Consider the following 20,787-nt stretch of genomic DNA (forward strand, 5'->3'; position numbering starts at 1 on the left):
ATGGCCACCCAAGACCCTAACATCGTAAGCCAGTCACCTCAACCGTTAAGCCAACACCTGACTTAATTTAGCAATATTCTATTGTTTATTTTTTTTCCCAGCACCGTAACAATGAAGTACCTGAATTTGCTTTAATTTTTGTTTTTCTTCCTCCAGTTGACGCCTCTTGTTTTCAATTTCCGTTTGTAACCTTCGTTTCTCCTGCACAAAGAAATCCACTCATTTGTTTTCATTTAAAGAGTTATAACTTCATACTACCCCTTAAATAACACAAAAAAAAGACTTCAAAAATGGTATGTGCTGCTTCCTTGCTTTATGGTCAGCATTTATAAAGGATACAGCACGGATAAACAATCATAGGTTGGCAATCATAACACAGGCTTTGATGGGCCTAATGGCCTCCTCGTGCGGGAGCTCATATTATATGATAATATCTAAGAAAGGAAAATAAAGATGTCAAGAAAGAGCAAGAAAAAAAAAAAAGACGACAACAATGAACCGTTAACCAGACTCTTTCACGTGAACCATAATGCATGTAAAGTTAAGCCCTCTACTGTGCAATTGCATGAATGTACCAAGAAACACCCTACCATGAGTGCCTGCAGCCTGGCCTTGTGCAGATCCGCTCCATCCATCTGGAACATTTGGCACATGAACAGTTATTCTTTAGTATTATTATTATGAGACTCTCAAAATGGGACAAAGAACATACCACATGTTGTAAAAGTTTTGAAATCTAAAATTACTATAGGGATCTTCAGTTGATTCACCATGATAGAACTGAACGAATGAGCCAAAAATGGAGGACAACATGGCAAGACCGTCCAGACAGAAAGTTTTGGGTGTAGCATTCGAGGCAGTATTGGTTTGTATTCCACCCCCATATTTGTACTTCCGGTGACAGCTACAGCTGCACAATGCCGATGCCATCATCCGGCAGCATGACACTCTGTGCCCATTCCTGTTGCCTCAACTGAGCTTTCAGACAACCGGTTGTGGTGATTTGCTGGAACTGTATACAATTCCACTGCACAAACAGCTCAACTGTAATGAGTCAATCCAGGTGTAAAGCCGTTTCATCTCGCCCAACAAACTTTATAAATAAAATCAGTAAATTAATTATAATAATAAAATAAAATAATAAACTCAGGCTTGCTTATCTGCAAAAAAAAAAAAAAGAGTTGTCAGTAAAGCAAAGAGTCCAGTTTATACCAGTCGTCAGAAGGTCCACCACTCATTACACCAACATCTTATTCATCTTTCAAGGGGTTAAATAAAAAAATAAATTAAATTAATCCACTACCTTATTTATAAACAAGCAACTCAGAAATCCTCTTCGTCAAACGAGATTTACCGAATTGTTATTCCACCGTCAATCAACCACAAATCGTAATGCAGAATAATTTGTTTTCATGTCCACAAGATTTTCCTCTGCAATTATTTTCAAGCTTAATGGAACATTTCTTCTTGCAGGGATCATTTCACTACATGGCCAAGTGTTACCAATCAAAATGTCCCAAAAGAGACACGCAAGATGCATTCCTTATGAGTCGCGTAAACGTTATAAGGGGGCGTTTTATATATCACATTTTCCTGCAATTTTAGATACCCCTCCTTCCGCGATAATTACATACAATGCTTTGTGTAGACAACCCCCTTCTCCTCCATTAATTCACTGGTCTGCATCATTTCAGAGGTCTAGGTTTTCTCAACGGCCCAAATATGTTTTTTGCATGCTGAATTCAGAAATGTATCTAATTTCGCTCAATCAGTTCAAGTTTTTATGCTATCTCAATTTTAAGGAAAAAAAAATAATCAAAATTTTTGTTTTTTTAATTAGCATTTTTTAAATTCAAAATCAGACTTGCATTGACAGAAAATGTACAAACTATATATAAAATAACGCACAAGTACCGATAATGTGAAATTCAACATTAAAAAGACGAGGGAAAACATCGACTGCTGGAGCGACTGAAGTTGGGTGTTGCCAGAAACAACGATTTATCTATATTTTTCTGAAATTGAAATGAAAGTAATTGAGAAGGCACTTTCTTCCACATTAAGTGTACTTGTGTGTCATTATATGTATAGTTTGTACATTTTCTGTCAATGTAAGTCTGATTTTGAATAAAAAAAAAAATGCTAATTAAAAAAACAAAAATTTTGATTATTTTTTTTCCTTAAAATTGAGATAAAAAAACTTGACCTGATTGAGCGAAATTAGGTACATTTCTGAATTTAGCATGCAAAAAGCATATAGGAACCGTTGAGAAAACCTAGACCTCTGAAAAAAATATTTCAAATGCAGCCCAGTGAATTATTTGTCACAATTGGCCAATGACATGCCTCCCTCCCTGGACCAATGACTGGGTCAACTACCCACCCGGGTGTGCGACGTACGAAATGGACGGTGCCTAATCCTCAGTTTTAGGCTTCAGTGATTCAAATACCATAAGAGCAACTCCTGAATCAAAAATAATCAGGGAAGGCAGCAGGTTTACTTATTGTGTTTTATCATCACGGTGTAGTTGGATGAGATGATCTTAAAATTCAAATTGAAGAAAACGAAATGAACAAAATGAAATGCTTTCAAACACTCCCGTGGAATGAAAACATTCCACACAGTGCTGTGAAGCCTCACAAATGAAATAGGAGAAATATTTCACATAATGATGGTTAATTAAAGAACAAGAAAATCGGATTTGATGTGGCTGCATCGACAGGTATGCCTCTGTTTATGTTTAACAAGCCGTCTCACCGCAGAGTTAACTGTGGAACTGGTAGCTTCAGGATCGCCACCAGGGAAGTAGATTTGAGAACTCCATTTGTGATACATCCTGAATAAATCCGTAACAAAATATACCGGGTGCTTTACCATTTCCTTCCCAGTGGGGGTCAGGATTTTGAATGTGCAGTCATCAGATTATGCTATGGAAACTCAGCCAACTTAGGTTACCCAGCAAACCGATCAGGGTTGCACCTGAAGATATATCGGTGCATTCTATGTGGTGCTGTGGTTGGTCAAATACAGAAACATAATACAATTTGGTATCAGCAACTTCAGCAAAGCAAAATGGTAGTTGCTCCAACAATCTCATTTTTTTTCTACCATTGTATTTAAAAAAAAATTCTTAGGTTTAAGAATCAGCTCCGATGTCTGTTGAGACAATACACTCGACCTGGCATGGTGGCAGTTGAGTCCATTTACTTGACGGATGAAGGTCGTGGTTGAGCCCATACATTTGACAAAGCTTTTGGGGCTCTTGAGACAATTATGAGAATGTTTCCGTGGCTCAAATTAATCCTGGACAGATCAGCACTCCATTGCGTGGTGTGGAAACTTCTGCTGAGCATCCGTGGGAATTGAACTCACAGCAGTGAGATCAACGGAACAAGGTTTTACCCACTCAGCCACCAAGCAGCTGCTCACAGAGTCTGGGATCGAGTATAATGTATCATGTTGCAATGGAAAGCAAGTGCTCACATTGGTTCAGACATAATTTGGATTCCAGAACTGTTGATAAAAACGATTCATAATAACTTACAATCTCATGAGTTCCCATATTTTAGAAGCAAAAGTAAATTGAATTAATTTTACTTAAAGAAAGGTCATGAAAAGAAAAAGCAACGCAAATGTCTTCTTTGATTAGATGCCAAAAAAAATACTTTTCTTCAATTAAAAGTTAAAGCAATCGTATAATCATCTGTTACATGAGACAGAAGATTGTTTTTATAAATCCTTTGACATCTCAACTACAAAAGTGTATCACAGATTTCCATGAGCTGCTCTCACCTTTCTCAAAGTAATAAATGAAAAGACAATGTGGAGTAAAGATGGAAATCCAAGCGACCAATAAAGCTCTACAAGATTACATTATCACTCATGTCAACAGAACAAACAATAATGTTCGGAAGGTCAGAGAGAAATTAGTTAATCAATAAAATTGTTCTATTTTTGTCGTGGTGAACAAGGCAGGAGGCGAGGAGGACAGGTTGTGGACATCTGCACCATCCTGTGGACACCTGTTTCGATTTGTGAGAATTGTCCACATCCGCAGATAGATTTTAGTGAGTGTGCAGATCATTGAAGTGAAACAAATGACAACTTTAAAATTGAGCATTACTTGATCTGATTATCAAGTAACAAGTGCAACTTCGATGAAATTCCCAAAATTTTATCTGGAAGCTGCCACTCATGTTTATGATTGGCTGAAATACAGTTGTGATAACATACGTATTTTTTTATTAACCATTTGAACCCTGAGCTCCTCGGACTTTCGGCTCACCTGCCGTGGGCTACCTGGAGAAAAATTCGGCCACTCGGATATATGGATGTTTGAAAAGCACCCGGTAAATTGGCCGCTCAGGTATATGGAGGTTTGAATAGCGGCCGGTAAACTGGCCGCTCAGGTTTATGGATGTTTGAATAGCGGCCGGTATACTGGCCGCTCAGGTAAACGGAGGTTTGATTAGTGGCTGGTAAACTGGGTGCTCAGGTATACGGAGGTTTGATTAGCGGCTGGTAAACTGGGTGCTCAGGTATACGGAGGTTTGATTAGCAGTCGGTAAACTGGTCACTTGGATTCAAAGGGTTAATAGCCAATCAGGGACCCATGATTAATTTTAAAACTCATGATGTCATTAAGTTAAACTCAATTTGCTTTGTGTTTTATAAAGGGATATGGAAATTTTCAGTGTCAAATTGAGGCATAATCTGTGGATTTGACCAAATTAAAGTGTATTACAGCCAATAAGTAAAATCACTGAAATAATGTAATATATTTAATTTGTATAATCAATAAAATATAATCACTATTTAAAATCACTGAAATCCACAGATATTCCATTTTCTGCCTCATAGTGTATTTTGTCACAAATAAATTGAAGTGAAATAATTGATTATGATCAGATATAGTTTTGATCATTTTTTGAAATTTACCAATTTGGAGTTAATAAAGGTTAAATGAGGAATGATAACCAGTTGTCAAAGAGTGGACCCCTCAATAAGGATGGTATATAAACCATCCTGATAGCCATCACCAAATCAACCTTGGTGGACACGTCATCATGAAGTGGAAAACAACACCACCATCCCTGACCAACAATCAGGCAGACCACTGGAAATGCTCCCCAAAGAGGGAAGAGAACCTTTTGATGCATTTTTAGAAAGAACAGCCTTTGTCACATGAACCCCCCCCCCCCCCCCGATATGAGGAAAGAGTTGGGAGAGTCGTCGGGAAGTTATCAAAGCACCAGCGCAGTTCACAAAGCCTTGCATTCCATGGAGTATCATAGAAAACAAGAAAATGAAAAAAAAAAAAAAGGAAATTTGGCTGCACACAAGCCTTGCATCAGTCCAATGATGAGTCCATGTAAAATTTTAACAAGTCTGTGGTCAGGGACTAAGCTCTAAGGGATGTGTTGGAACATCGATCAATTATACGGTCTTGGCAACAGAGATCACAGAATGTGAAAGAAGGAGAGGACACATTCGGTGAGAAATGGCAGAGAATCTAAACTCCATCTTGTCACAAACTAGTTTCCAATATGAGAGGAAAGGCCCAGGACAATAGGAGGCCCTACAAGGAATTAAATGGCCACACGCCGAGGCTTGTGTGCATTCTCGAGGAAATTGTAAGCCCCGTGACTTTTGGTAGGATTGTGTGAATAAATATAGAAAGAAAATCAAGACTATCGTTTTATTTGCAGTTGGAATGCAAACAATCCTGCTGTTTAGCATTTCTTACAGTTATATTCTATGGAAGATAAGATTCACAGAGAAAACGTTTGCAATGGAGAAGATAAAGAACAATCACGTGCGGAGAGGAAAAGCTGAATATAAATCAACAAAAGATTTGTTGGAAATAAAAAGGACAACAATGAACGAGGCAAAGGGTAATGCTGTCGCTTGAAAAAAAAAATAGATAGAATGATAAGATTGAATTGTTGTTCCCTCACAGCTGCAATTATTCCCACCTACTCATGGGGGTTGTCCTGGGAAAGTTTGGCCCAAGTCTTTCACGAACCCTCTGCCCCAAGCAGGATGTTTGACTAATTAGGCTAGGGAATGGAATTGGAATTAGTTCACCAACTCTTCGCAAAGGACACCGTGGGATCCTTAACGTCCACTGACTACTACCGGCAGATGGGATGCCCAGAGTTTAGCGTGCATCCAAGAGATGGCACACACATTGATGTATCTATGGCCCTGCCTGCAAACCATTGGAGTGACAATTTATAGCTTGTTCGAGATTCGAACCCAGGCAAGAAAGCTCAAAGGTGAGTCTTGCATAACTCTCAGGCTTTCGACTATCCTGCCAGTCAATATGGTTGAATTGAGTTTTACAATCAATAAAAGACAGAATAAGAACAACATGTCAAAAGTTAATGGTGATAAGAAAGGCAAATGATGGAAGAACTAGTTTGACATAGCGACATAAAGGTCTGAAAGCCTCTAAGGGACCCACAAATAAAATTAAAATGGCACAAGACAAATGCCAGGTGATGATTAGAGAGGGATTCCACCCATTCCTTTAACAAAGGCCTTTTTTTTTGTCTAAAACCACGATAGCCGTGTCAGGGGTTCATAAACATTTGGTGGGTTTGGCAAGGATCCTGCCCATTGACCTGTTCGCGCAGGCCAATTGCAGAAATTGCAATGTACCGTCTTACACAAGGGTTAGGCTGCCATCTGCACAGCATCTTATATCGATTCCGCCTTATATTGATCTGCCTTACAGCATCTTATATTGATACTCTATCTCATGCATCGTTTTATCCCACGCCATATGCAGCTATCCTATCCATCCTGTTGGCCATGGTACATTGAATCCTGTGGCAAAGCAGTAATGATTTACTCTCTCAACGTGGAACTCAGCTGGGAGCAACTTTTGGTCATTCTACAAGGGCTTCAACAAGTGTGTTTCAATTCTGAGGCAAGCCAGAAAACATCTTGTAATTCTCAAAGCTGAACTCTTCATCAGTCTCCTTCATCAAAGTCATGCAGTGGAGCCATGTCATGTCCATTTCTGGTGTATGCTGTCTCTCCACCCACTGTGACCCCCACTGTCAAATGACAGCTCTGCAGACTCTGCTTGAGATGAAGCAGAATGTGTACCCCTGTGTTTTCCTCCAAATCTCGTGTACTCAACCATTCCTGCTCAGGATCCTTCTCACCCGAGAAGGTAGAGACAGTTTGTCCAATCTCAACCCTGTTTAAATGGTGGGTCCAGATGGCATCAGTGCCTGTGTTCCAAATCCTGGTCTGCTGATCTTGCTTCTCTCCTGTCTGCACTCTTTAGTCTCTATTTCTCCTTTGGCTATGTCATGTCTGCCTGGAAGTCAGCTGACATCACTCCTGTCCAAAAGAAGGCTGCAAAAACAGGTCCTATCAACTACAGATCGTTAAACCATATTTTCTTCCTTAAAATCCCTTTATATTAGGTGAGACTGACTGATACTGAGCAGCTGCTCTTCTCTGTCCACAACACTCCTCCATTGCCCTAACATCACCCTCCCAACTTCTGCTTCCAGCACTCACATCCGTCTCAGCCTCACAAGCACCATCTCTCTTGGGACGGTGTTGTAAGCAAGGACGTACAAGGCAGTGGCTCAAGGGAAGAGGGCACATCATCCCCCCCTCCCCTACCTCCCAAAGGCAGCAGAGCTTTTATAATTTGGGCATAAAAATATCACAATGACAAAATATTGTGAGAGAATAAAATATCATAAGATGACAGAATCATGCGTACCTGTGATGTAAAAACTCAGGTGAATCATCATGTTTGACTATTTTTGCAATTATCAATTGTGATCCTTTTGGGGTTAAAATAACAGTAAAAATTTGATAAATATCGAATTTATTGATATCTGGCAAGTGGCAACTCTGCCAAATTCTGGAGGCCTCGCCTGCTGTCAAGTACTTTCAAAATTATGTATGTCCGTCCTTGAATGCATGTTACGCAACTACGGTGTGAGCAGATGGTCGGACAATCGCCAGCACGTTATAGTGAGGCAAAGAAGCCGTACAGGACCCTGGGACCTCTGAAGATCTCATCAGAAGGATTCTCAACGACTTGCTGATCGGCTGTTCATGTTGCCGGATTGTGTCTGCGGATTGATCGTATTGTTGCGAATCTGGAAGCCATGAGCACACAACATTCAGGTCCTATAGTTCAGTTATTTTGAGAAGTGAATGTGGATAGATAGCTCCCTTTCCCTAGTCTAATGGGTGAATAAATGTCCATGCACTGTGAGTTACTTTAATAGTTAGGATTTTCTACAGCTCCAAATACAACAACAACGACGGCTACTACAGCTCCAAATACAACAACGACGGCTACTACAGCTCCAAATACAACAACGACGGCTACGACAGCTCCAAATACAACTATGGCTACTACAGCTCCAAATACAACAACGATGGCTACTACAGCTCCAAATACAACAACGATGGCTACTACAGCTCCAAATACAACTATGGCTACTACAGCTCCAAATACAACAACGATGGCTACTACAGCTCCAAATACAACAGCGAAAACCCTCTGCTCCCGGCATTCTCCGCACGCTCGCTGGTATGTGGGCGTGTTTGCAATGTGTTCGGGGATGAATTCCATTCCCAAATATGGGCATGAATTGGTTCGCTTGGACCGTGCCCGAGAGTGAGCCACGTCTGAGCGGACCGCACCCGAGAGCGAGCCACGCCTGAGCGGACCGTGCCCGAGAGCGAGTCACGCCTGAGGGGACCACGCCCAAGAGTGAGCCACGCCTGAGCGGACCGCACCCGAGAGCGAGCCACGCCTGAGCGGACCGTGCCCGAGAGCGAGTCACGCCTGAGGGGACCACGCCCAAGAGTGAGCCACGCCTGAGGGGACCGCACCCGAGAGTGAGCCACGCCTGAGCGGACAGCGCTTGAGAGCGAGCCCGCCTGAGGGGACCGCGCCCGAGAGCGATAAAAGGGATGTGGAGATCGAGAGAAAGGAGAGATCGAGATCGGAGAGATCGGAGAAGCGAGGGAATCTGCGGAAGCGTCAAAATCTGTGCGAGTGCGAGAAACTGGCGGACCGCATGAGGATCCGCTGGAGCTCGGAGGGGAATACACATCTCTCAAGGTTTGGTTGTCGGCACGAGCGCTGAGCAGAGCTCACGAGGCTGCTCGCGGCTCGCTGGTGTCTGAATTTGGCTCGCCTCTCGCTGGTGCCCGGTTCGAATCAGCTCGAAGACCACACGAGGTGGACAGGTCCGAGGCAGGCTCTGGTCTTCAGCTTGTATTTCTCTCTGAGCTGGAGGCCTCAATAAAGACCACTTTGGGTCCGTTTCTTTGGGTGTGCGTCTGATTGTGGGCCCGTTCTAGTAAGTAATAAATTGAGTGCCTTGCTGTACATACGTGCTGTACATCTCTTTAACCGGATAATTCTGCCTTCTTGCGTGCTTCCCTCCTTCTCCCCCCCCCCATTATAAATAAACCCATGTGTTCAATGTATCAGTTCGTTGCTGTGTTTCCTTCCATTGGCTTAGCGTGACGCATGTTGGAGAATTAGCCAGGCCATTGTTGCCACTGTAAGGGGATATTTGGACCGACGGATCTCGGTGATCATCCACTCGGGTCGCACACGGTTCGAGCACGCTAGCGGCTCGTTCTGTAAGAGTGCCATCGAGGGTGTGAATACTCGGTAAACTCGCCACGTGGAGCTCTAGGTATTTTGAAGATTGGCAAATAACCTTGTACCACGTGGTGTAATTATTGACGATTCACGGTCCTGTAAGGGACCCGTACTTGGAGTTTTCTGAAAGGTACGATCTAAATTCCGGGTGTTCGGTGGAGCCGACTCTACTGCACCATCTCGCGGTCGTGCTCGTCGCCGATATCCGGCCCACAACAATATTACTTATGCGGAAACCGTCCACGACTCTGGGACTTTGTGAGCAGGTATGTTATCATCGGCCTTTGGGGAAGCTGTGCAATGTCTCGGGACTTCTTTACGGCGGTTCATTGAAGGGGTTTCAGGTGTTTGTTTGTCAGCTGCTCCTGCCACCAAAGAGTTATTATTAGAGAACCAGGAAAACAACAATTATTAGTTAACCGAACTAAGGTTAACTAATAATTGTTCTTAAAATAAGAATCAAACTGAGGGCAATTTCAAAATTTCTTAATTTCAATTTTCAAAAACTTAGTTTGATTCTTTAGTTTGCTGAAAAGTGTTTAGCATAAAGAAAAAGCGAATCACCCCCATGCAATGGCTGGCTTCTTATAGCTGGCTTTGCGTTAGATCAATGAGTTTCCCGAAAACATATGTGCAGCGCCTTGCACAAAGGGCTTTTTCAAAATGATGTTCATGACGTCATTTCGAGAGGGTCGTGCAGTATTGGGTTGTGCTACGACTGGGAGGCACGCATGGTGCACCGTCTGGACTGGATATGTTTAATCCCTTTCTGTTTGTTTGCAGATATCTCAAAATGTCGTGCATGGATTTGGACCAAACTTGCTAGGTGGGTAGCTAATAGGACAAGACGAATTGATGAGTTTTTTTGTGATGATCGAGATCTGGAACCTGGAACTTTTAACACGTTTCTTTACCACGAGAGAATGCCGCTTCCTCCGGGAGCAAGGTGAGGGGGGGGGGGGAGCAAGGAGTAGTGAGAAGTGGGAATGGTGGAAGGGGAGCTTAATGGTTAGTGTAGCGGGCTTGGGATCCTCGGGTCCTGAGTTGAAATCCCACATTTTCCATTGAATTAATACGAGGCGGGGTTGACTCAGCCTGTCATCCCTCCAGGGTCGGCAAAATGAGTACCAGCTTGCTGGGATTATTGAGCCATTTGAGTATCCTGCGGCAGAGTGGCGACCCATCCAGGATTGTGCCCAATAGCCCAGGAGACTGCTTCGGCAGCACCGACACTCTGGACGATGGATTTAGATTGGATTGGAAGGGGGGATGGCAAAAGGATTTCTTTGTAATTTTTATTTATATATATATATTTTTTTACTTGTTCTATGGCTCAGTGGAGACACACAGATAAATAACACAGCCACTGAGCTTTGGGGAAGAAACACTTCCCAAAGTACATGTGTGCCAGTGAAGTATACATTCGGGCAACATAGCCATCATTCGGGCAAATCTGTAGCCCCCCCCCCCAAAAAAATTGGCTCGTACGTCCATGGTTGCAATCTTTCTCAATGTTCACAAATCTTAATGTCATTCCCACTTTGGGGGGTGGTGGGTGGGAGATGACAATGACGATGACAACGATTTCCCGTTGCATGTCCAATCTCTTCTCTACCAACTTTCTCAGCATAAACATCCCATCAATCATCAGTCTTCTGAACCCCTGTTCTTTGCCCATCCTCTGCTGTACACTGTTCTTGTTCTATATCCTCTCATCAAGAACCCTCTCTTGGAGTTTCATCACGTGACAGAAGTGTGATCCATCAGTACTTTCCTGGATCTTGCATGTCTCCCTTCCTTTTCCACATTGGTAAAATGAGACCCGTCAAACAATCCTATGGAATCTCATCCTCTTTCATACATATATTCATCAGTTTCTTCGGCCAACTGACTCCAATCTCTCACTTTGCAATTATTATACCTGCATTTTCCTCATCAATGCCTTACAGTGGTTGCAGCAGGTTGATCGGCATCTCAAGAAGATGGGGATGGGCCAGGCATCTGCTTGGGGGATGGCCAGACAGAGGTCCCTCGAGTACCGGCGGAAAGTGGATGCAGCGATGCGCTGTTCCGGCACATGCTCCCAGACCTGACCTGATCTGACCTCATCAATGCTGAGGGCTTTTCCATTCTTCATCCTTTTTAACACCGTCTGCACCTCCGCCTCCATAATATCCACAATTTCCACTTTACATTCTACAAAGCACAGCTCAATAACTCGAGCTCTTCATTGCTTCCTCCCCAGTTCAGTAACTCCTTTAACCCCTTCACCTCCTTACCATCCTCATCCTTGTCTCGAGCTATTTTATAGATATAATCTTCTTCCCAATACTTGCCGTTTACATCCACTTCCATATTATTCCTTTCCTTATTCACAGCTCTCTTTGCTTCTTTATTCTTCTGTTCATTGAGATGTAGCAACCCTGCATCCAGTTATCCTCCTCAACCCTTGATGTTGTCTATCCTCTTCCCCACCTCCTTCTCACAGACTACCTCCGCTACTTCTTCCATCCACACCTGGTTTGTATTCCTTAAAGTTGTGCCCTTTCCCAATGTTCGTCCGCACAAATCTTGTGCAACTCTCAAAAAGCCTCTTTGTACTTCTTCCAATTCTTGTCCAGACCCCTGGATCCCTTGCCAAGTTCCTCATACTTCATCGTCAACCTCAAATTGCATTCTGCAATGATGTGATCTTTGCATTTCCACCACTTTATGGTCTTCTGGTTCCTGCTCTTAGCTTTCCTCTTTTTGTGCATGTGCACAACAAGCACCACAGTTTTGTGCTGAGTTGTGACATGCTCTACCACCACTGCCTTACAGTCCTCAATCTTTAAAAGCTGTGGCTTCCTGACTATTATCAAATCAAATTCTGTTTTGTGCTGTCCACTCTTGTATTTAATCTTGTGGCTCTCCTTGCTTCTGGAAGAATAACCAAAATGAAACCAGTTTCTCACCATCGGCTTCATCAGATCTCGACCCTCTCTATTCCTTGTTCTCCATTCAAATTTACCAACGCACTCCTCTTCGCACAGCTCCAATACTACCACATGCAAATTGAAGTCACCTGCGATAGACATCATCACCTTCAGCCCCACCATTCGTAATCAACCCCTCCGGTGCATCCCTGAACTCCTGTTTCTATGCCTCAGTCCTTCTTGTTTGTGGCCTGTACACAGACATAACACACATGAGCTGTTGACTTATCATCAACCATGCTATAATTATCTGTCCCTCCCATCTCTCCGCTCGGACCACCTCGCTGCTGACCTGTTCAGATACCAAGATCTGAACTCCGTTACGTCTTCCGTCTACCTGCATGCAACAATTTGTACCCTCTTACCATCCTTCTCACTCGCACCTTCTCTAATCCTCTACCCTCCATCATTTCCACATTCAGAGTACCTATTCGAATGTCCCATCTGGAAAAAAATATTATTTTGAGCTCGCAGAGCAAGTACAGTACCATCATGTATATGTTTGGGACATTACAGTTATTCAGCAGCACTGCCCAGACTGACCTGCTAGACTTCCTATGTTAGCCTCTACACACACACACACACACACACTCACCCACACACACACACACACACACACACACACACACACACACTCACTCACACACTCACACACACACACACACACACACACACACACACACACACACACACACACACACACACACACACACACACACACACACACACCTGAGAGGGCTCCACCGACTGAAACCTGCATATGGATATAACAACCAACGACACACCTTGCTCTTTTGCAACTAGACTCTTCATCAGGTCCCTTCATCAAAGTCACGCAGTGGTGTCATGTCATGTCCATTTATGGTGTGTGCATGCTCTCTCTCTCTCCACTCATGAATGATGATGAAAGTTCTTGAATAAAATTATATTTTTACACCAAGAAGGCAATTCCAAGAGAGAAATATCTCACAAAACAGGTATTTCCAACCAAGGAACAAGGAATGCTGACAAGTACAAGCAGATCCAAATGCACAACATGAGGAAGGAGGATAATTGGTCACAACTTTGTTTTCCAGCACAAGGACAACCTCAAACACGTCACAATGCAAATGTCATTAAAACATATTTATAAAGAAAAACAGACTCAGAAACTTTACAACTATTAGAATGGCCCCTTCAAAGTCCTGACCTAAACATCACAGAAGCTGTCCGAGATTATTTGGAGAGGAAGAAAAACGAAAAGTTTACAAAATCAATTTAAGATGAAATAAGGAAAACATTCTTCTCCTTCGTATGCAGCACATGGCTGCAGGGTGGCATCGGTGGCTTGGAACGTGGTTGTGCCGCTGAGGCAATGCCCTCTGTAAGTTCGGGAAAGAACTTGGAATTTGTTCAGGGTGCAGGCAATAGCTCACCTGCTTTTCATGAAGGACACTGTGGGATCTTTAACGCCCACCAACTAATGATGGCGGATGTGATGCCAGTTTAACGTCCACCTGAGGGACGGCACACACATTGATGAATCATCCTGCCTGTGAAACACTGGGATGACAGTTTATAGCTGGGTCAAGATTCAAACCCAGGCGAGACAGCTTCGAGGCGAATGTGCGTACCTCTAGGCAATCCTGCCAGCCCCATGACGAACATTGCTCAATGTATGGAACAATTTGCCAAAGGAATATCTTCAGAAATTGCAAGAGAGCATCCAAAACAAACAAAAATCTGCTTTTTGGCATTAAAATGTTGTCGCACCAAACATTGAAATGTCCTCCATTGATATTTTCAAATGCAATTCATTTTTATTTCCCCACTAAAACATGATCATTATAACATTATTTATTTATCAACATATGCCAATGTGACCATAAAAATGTTCTTCTTTCAAAGGTGGCCAAAGTCTTTTGCACAGAAATGTATCTTCGGCATTTGACACAGTGTGGAATCCTGTTCTGCTTGTAAAGCTCACTTCCTATGGGCATGCAGGCCGCCTTCACATCTGGCTTGCCAACAACCTCCACACACAGTCAATGCATTGCTATGAATTGATCACTCTCCTCTCCCATGAGAGGTTGAAGTGACCCAAGGAAGTGTCTTGCATCCAGTCTTGTTCCCCATCAACATAAATAACCTCAGTGAAGCTCTGGAAATCATTCTCTTCTTTCTTGTAAATGGCTCCATATTTCGTCGTACAAAAAAAAAAAAAACTCAACATTTTTTTGTATACAAAATAAAAGAAAAAATAAATAAATAGGATATGCTGAAAAAAAAAATGCTGCCAGAAATTATTTTGTGGATAGAAATAAACTATGAAGTACAACTTAATAATTATAAACCAAGGGCAAAGAGGATGTCCACTGTGGATAACTTCCCAAAAAGGGCAACTTGCCAAACTGCAACAAATGAATTATATATATATATATATATATATATATATATATATATATATACACACAGTACAAGGACGCAACTCTTATCTCTGACTTTCCTTCCTGTAGTTATGGGTGTTCAATCATTGCTGTTTAAGCACCATTATGGTAATGGTGTAACATAAAACACACATTAAAACTGGAAAGAGAAATGGGAAGCTTACGGGGAAATGAGCCCTTACATTATCGACACATTGATTCCATTACCGAAGAGAGAACGGGCTGTAATAAGGCAGCGGCTGAGAGCGTCCAATTTGGAAACTATCATGCCGCGTGAACCAAGAAACACAATTCCCATTGAAATGCTGTTTGTATTTTAAGTGGGTGAAAATTTGAGTGTAAAATCATCCTCGTGATGAAACAAGATTGCATTGCGAGTGCAAGAAGCATTAAATTGCTGTGCTAATGTCGTTTTGGCATATGGTAATGTAGCCAAGGTGACTGAACACCCAACATTGAGTTTTGTCTAGGTCATCTTTTAGTGTGTACCATCATTATTCATTACACTGGTCAACAACAAATTTGTTGTCTGCATTTTTTAAGCTGATTTAGGACGAATCTGATGCGCTGAATCCAAAACTCACATTAGTTTTGTTCAATCAGGTCAAGTTTTTGAGATATGGCCACATGTCGTTTTTTACATTTTTGTTCACATGTACGCATGTGTGGAGCATTTTAGAAGAAGTTGGTGGGGGTAAAATGTCATGTCAAATGATTGTTTTGATTGGAAATAATTATTTTAATGACAAGAAGTATTCAGGTACGATAGTTCTGGGTGATTATGTCGAAAAGGGATCAGTTTGAAGTTATAAAACCTCAAAATCTTCCAAAAATTGGTGAGGCAAAGCATAAAGTTCGTGGATCAAAACTAAAGTTAATGGGGCAGATTTTGTAATAATGTGATACAAAAAAGTTGTATTTCTTGAAATAACGAACTCTGAAGAATGTACAATACCTACATGCGCCAATTTATGACATGCGCTTCTGCTCAAGCTTGGAGTGCCACAGTACGAACCCAAAGATTGGAGACTGTTCATTGACAGCAGCAAGCGATCACTGAAATGTGTTCTGCTACACAACGGCAACCAGTTTGCCTCTGTACCCATCGCTCACTCGACTACACTGAAGGAGAAGTATGAAGCGGTGAAGTACGTGCTGGAGAAAATTGGTTATGATCAGCATAAGTGGTTTATTTGTGTTGACCTGAAGATGGTGAACTTTTTGTTGGGACAACAGTCTGGCTTCACCAAGTACCCATGTTTTCTGTGCATGTGGGATAGTAGGGACCGTGCTCAGCATTACACGAAGAAGGACTGGCCTGTGCGGGAGGAATTGGTGCCATGCAAAGAAAGGAACGTCATCAACGACCCTCTGGTGGACAGAGACAGAATACTCTTCCCACCGCTGCACATCAAGCTCGGCTTAATCAAGCAGTTCACCAAGGCTCTGGACAAAGATGGTGACTGCTTCACTTACTTGTGCCAGGCTTTTCCAGGATTGACCATGGAGAAGTTGAAAGCTGGCATCTTTGATGGTTCTCAGATCCGTCAGCTCATCAGAGATCCAGAGTTCAAAAACTCAATGAACGAAGTGGAACTGGAAGCGTGGAAGACATTTGTTTTGGTAGTGAAGAACTTTCTTGGCAACAATAAGGCCAGAAACTACGCAGAACTTGTCAACAACATGCTGACTGCTTTCAGAAACCTGGGCTGCAACATGAGCATCAAGATGCACTACCTATTTTCACATATGAACCGGTTTCCTGAGAACCTGGGTTCAATGAGTGACGAGCAGGGGGAGAAATTCCATCAGGACATGAAGGAGATGGAGACCAGGTATCAGGGTCGCTGGGACGCAGTCATGATGGCTGACTACTGTTGGAATCTGAAGAGAGACCTCCCTGCCGCTGAACATTCCAGGAGTTCGAAGAAACGGAAGTTCAAGCCCTGAAGTTTGAACAGTGGTGACGCAACATGCAATTTACTTGTACTAACCTTTATCAATGCCCACCATTCAGATGACAGTAATCGATGTTTCTATCATGTAATCAATAAATGTTGTTGGCAAAACATTTTTTTTTCTTAAAAACATGTTTAGGATGATATGTGTTGACAAAAATCAGCTGATAATGCCACAAAAATGTAATTGATTTTGTCACAAGATCTGATTTTTTCAAATCAACTTAGCACAAAAACCTGACCTGATGGAGAGAAACGGATGCCATTTCCTGATTCAGCAGTGCCAGAATACCCTAATTCACTTGTAGAAATCTAGACAACATTCAGAAAGTAAAAAATTGTTGACCAGTGTTATTGATGCTTGAAAGTAAAAACAAAAAACAAAAACAGAGCAGATAAACAGTGCGAGAAGATGAAGAAAGAGAACTAGAAAGGCACTCGGTAGAGTGCATACCTCCACCAGGCTGAACGGTTTTCAGGTTGTAAACCGAGGTGTGTTTACAAACTATCCCAGCATCCTGATCAGGTATGCATCTGGATGGCCGGATCTGCATCCGCATCTTAACCCAAATATAATTGGCTTGCCATTGTCACCGACTCAGCTCATCCATCAAATTTTATCAAAATCCACCCACAACGCTTTGAAATATGCTATGTATAATTTTTGGCCCCATCTCTTAATGGTGAAAAATCACAATTTTATTTATTTATTATCAGATCCGGATCTGCATCAAAATCGAGTCATTTCATTTTTATCGTACACCCGACATGTTCACCTAGTTTTGTCCGAATCTGTCCACAACTTTGTGAGATATCGTGGTATATACAGATTTTTGGCCCCATCACTCAATGGTGAATAATCACTTCAAAAACTCTCGTATCTGGATATGGATTCAGATCTGTACCAAAATCTAATCAATTCGTCCTTATCACACACACACACACACACACACACACACACACACACACACACACACACACACACACACACACACACACACACACACACACACACACACACACACACACACACACAATTTCATCCAGATCCATCCACAACTTTTTGAGATATCCTGCTCATAGACAGATAGACAGACAGGAGTGAAAGCAACCTCCTTCTACCTTCAGTGGCAGAGGTAAAAATACAACAACTATACAAAGACTGTGAACAATATTTAAACCTGTAAACTGAGGATTATCGATATACAGTACTTGTGTGGATCGGCTCGTCACAGATTTGTTGTGTTGTCATGATTTACACCAATATTAATACAAACATTTGTTTTGAATAAATTTATTTGTAATATTGGTGATATTATATTGATTTTAAATTTCTTTGCAATTGACTTTTGGGTCCTCGGTGACTTTTGGGTCTTTGGGGTCTTTTGGGTCTTCTGGGGGCCTCGGACTTTTGAGTCATGTGGGTCATTGGAATCTTTTGTCTTTTGGGTTCTTGGGGTGTTCGGGATCATAAGGGTTTGGGGGTCAAAAAGGGTCTTCAATGGTCGAAGGGGTCTCAGCAGTCTGAAGCGTCAAAATGTACATTCCAACAAGTAGTGATACATTCAATGTACACCGCCCCCATGCCAAATAAATAAATAAATGACAACCCTCCAGCGCGCGACATTGCCGGGGCACCTTTGACACCCGGCCATGCCACCTTGCAGCACATTGAGTCGGACGTGGGAAGGAGCAGCGTAAAATAATTGATTGATTAATTGCAGAATTGAAATAAATAAATAAATAAAAATCACAAAATAATTAATTTCTCAATCAATTGCCCAATAGCATGCCTAAACCACCACCGTTTCATCCAAACCTGCAACTTTTAAAAAAATTTAAGTAATTAATCAAAAAATTAATAATTAATCGATTAATTGATTCATCAATAAATCAAAAATACCCTTTATAGCCAAATCATGTGGTCACTGTCAAGTCTAAATATCAGCTTCCTAGCTCAAAATATGCCTGAGATATTGCCAGGATGAGAAATAATATAAATACGTTATTAATAAATGGATAATAATTAAGTAATTAATCAATTAATTGATTCATGAAAAAAACAAAATACAGTTTTTGCTGAAGCACATCTTCACTTTTGTCCCCAAATTTCAGCTTCCTTGATCAAAGGATGGCTGAGATATCACCGAGACAAACAAACAAACAAGACGACGACGTCATTCAGAGCACGATACTTGAAAAATCCACAAAACAAATTTGACCTCAAAAAATAATTGGTGGTTGAATTCAATGACCAAACATGCAACTATTCTTCAAATTTCAAGTGAATCGGATGAAAATTGACGATTTTAGAAAATTGGCCTATGTTGACCTTTTGGCCGATGTGACCCTCCAAAATAATTGGTGGTTGAATTCAGTGACCTGAAATATAAATCTTCTTCAAATTAAGTCAATCGGATGAAAATTGAGGATTTCAAAAATCTCACCTAAGTTGTTGACCTTTGGCCTATGTTGACCTTTTGACCTATTGACCTCAAAAAACAATAGGCTTCTTCCTCGTGACAAACCCTACCATGTAGTTAAGTTTTGTGAAGATCGGTTTAAAATTGTGACCTGTAGGCGATAAACAGACAGATAGACAGAGTAACAAGAAGATGTGCTGCAGAGCACGATACTCGCAAAATCCATAAAACAAATTTGACCTCAAAAATAATTGGTGGTTGAATTCCGTGACCCGATTTGAAAATCCTCTTCAAATTCCAAGTCAATCGGATGAAAATTGAGGATTTTAGAAATTCCACATAAGTTGTTGACCTTTGGTCTATGTTGACCTTTAGACCTCAAAAACAATAGGCTTCTTCCTCATGACAAACTCTACCATGTAGTTAAGTTTTGTGAATATTGGTTTAAAATCGTGACCTGTAGGCGATAAACAGACAGACAGACAGAATAACAAAATCGACGAACCAATATACTTGAAAAATCTTCGATTTTGCAAGTAACAAATGAAAAAAAAAAAATCACTCAGTGCCAACTTGGCAAAATGTAACGGCACTCGGAAGAGAACATACCTCCCTTCACCGGATTGAATAGTTTACATTTTGTATCTCACCGATAGGTCGGATCTGAATCCAGACCTTAACCAAAATCGAATCGGCTTGTTCTTGTCACCAAAACAATTCATCCACCTCGTTTTCTCACAACTCGTCCACAACTTTTTGAGATCTCGTGCGATACATATTTTTTGGCCCCATCTCTCAATAGTGAAGAATCACTTAAAAAAAAATTGTCGTATCCCGATCCGGATTCAGATCTTCACCAAAATCAAATCAATTAGTCCTCGTCACACACCGAACATGTCCACCAAGTTTCATCAGAATCCATCTCAAACTTTTTGGGATATCATGCAACATCGTTTTAGCCCTCTCTCTCAATGGCGAAGAATCATTTAAGAATTAAATAATTATCGTATCTGGATCGGGATTCGGAAGTTAACCAAAATTGAATTGATTCTTCCTTGTCACACTCCCGACCTATCCAGCAAGTTTCATGTGAATCCATCAATAACCTTTTGGTATATCGTGCCAAGTAACAAACAAACAACAAAGAAAACGGAGTAAAAACTGTGTACTCCCCCTTCCCTTGTATTGGTACCTGGCAATGAGGTCATGCATCGCCTCGAGATGGAATTTGGAAGGAGCGGTGTACAATAGTACGTAATTAATAGACATGCAGTCACACAGCTTCACTGTCAATGGAACATTCCAATGATACGTATTTGTATCAACGTTCGTGTTGTCTG

General features: G+C 41.6%; 1 protein-coding gene across 6 annotated transcripts in view; it reads right to left on the reverse strand.

Moving 5' to 3' along the window:
- Window positions 1-20,787, reverse strand: part of LOC147025206 (paralemmin-1-like) — an 87,860-nt gene that overhangs the window by 22,374 nt on the left and 44,699 nt on the right. For 5 of the 6 annotated variants that reach the window (XM_085885917.1, XM_085885916.1, XM_085885920.1 and 2 more), the window contains 2 exons: window positions 591-635; window positions 121-201 (listed from right to left, as the gene is read on the reverse strand). In XM_085885917.1, coding sequence (XP_085742043.1) covers window positions 121-201; window positions 591-635 — 126 coding nt within the window. Of the gene's footprint in view, window positions 1-120; window positions 202-590; window positions 636-770; window positions 995-20,787 lie in introns of those variants that run through there. The other variant, XM_085885918.1, reaches the window with a different exon arrangement.

The sequence above is a fragment of the Eptatretus burgeri genome, chromosome 6, assembly GCF_056783735.1.
Source record: "Eptatretus burgeri isolate ZD-2024b chromosome 6, Ebu_testis_v1, whole genome shotgun sequence".
Classification (NCBI taxonomy): Eukaryota; Metazoa; Chordata; class Myxini; order Myxiniformes; family Myxinidae; genus Eptatretus; species Eptatretus burgeri.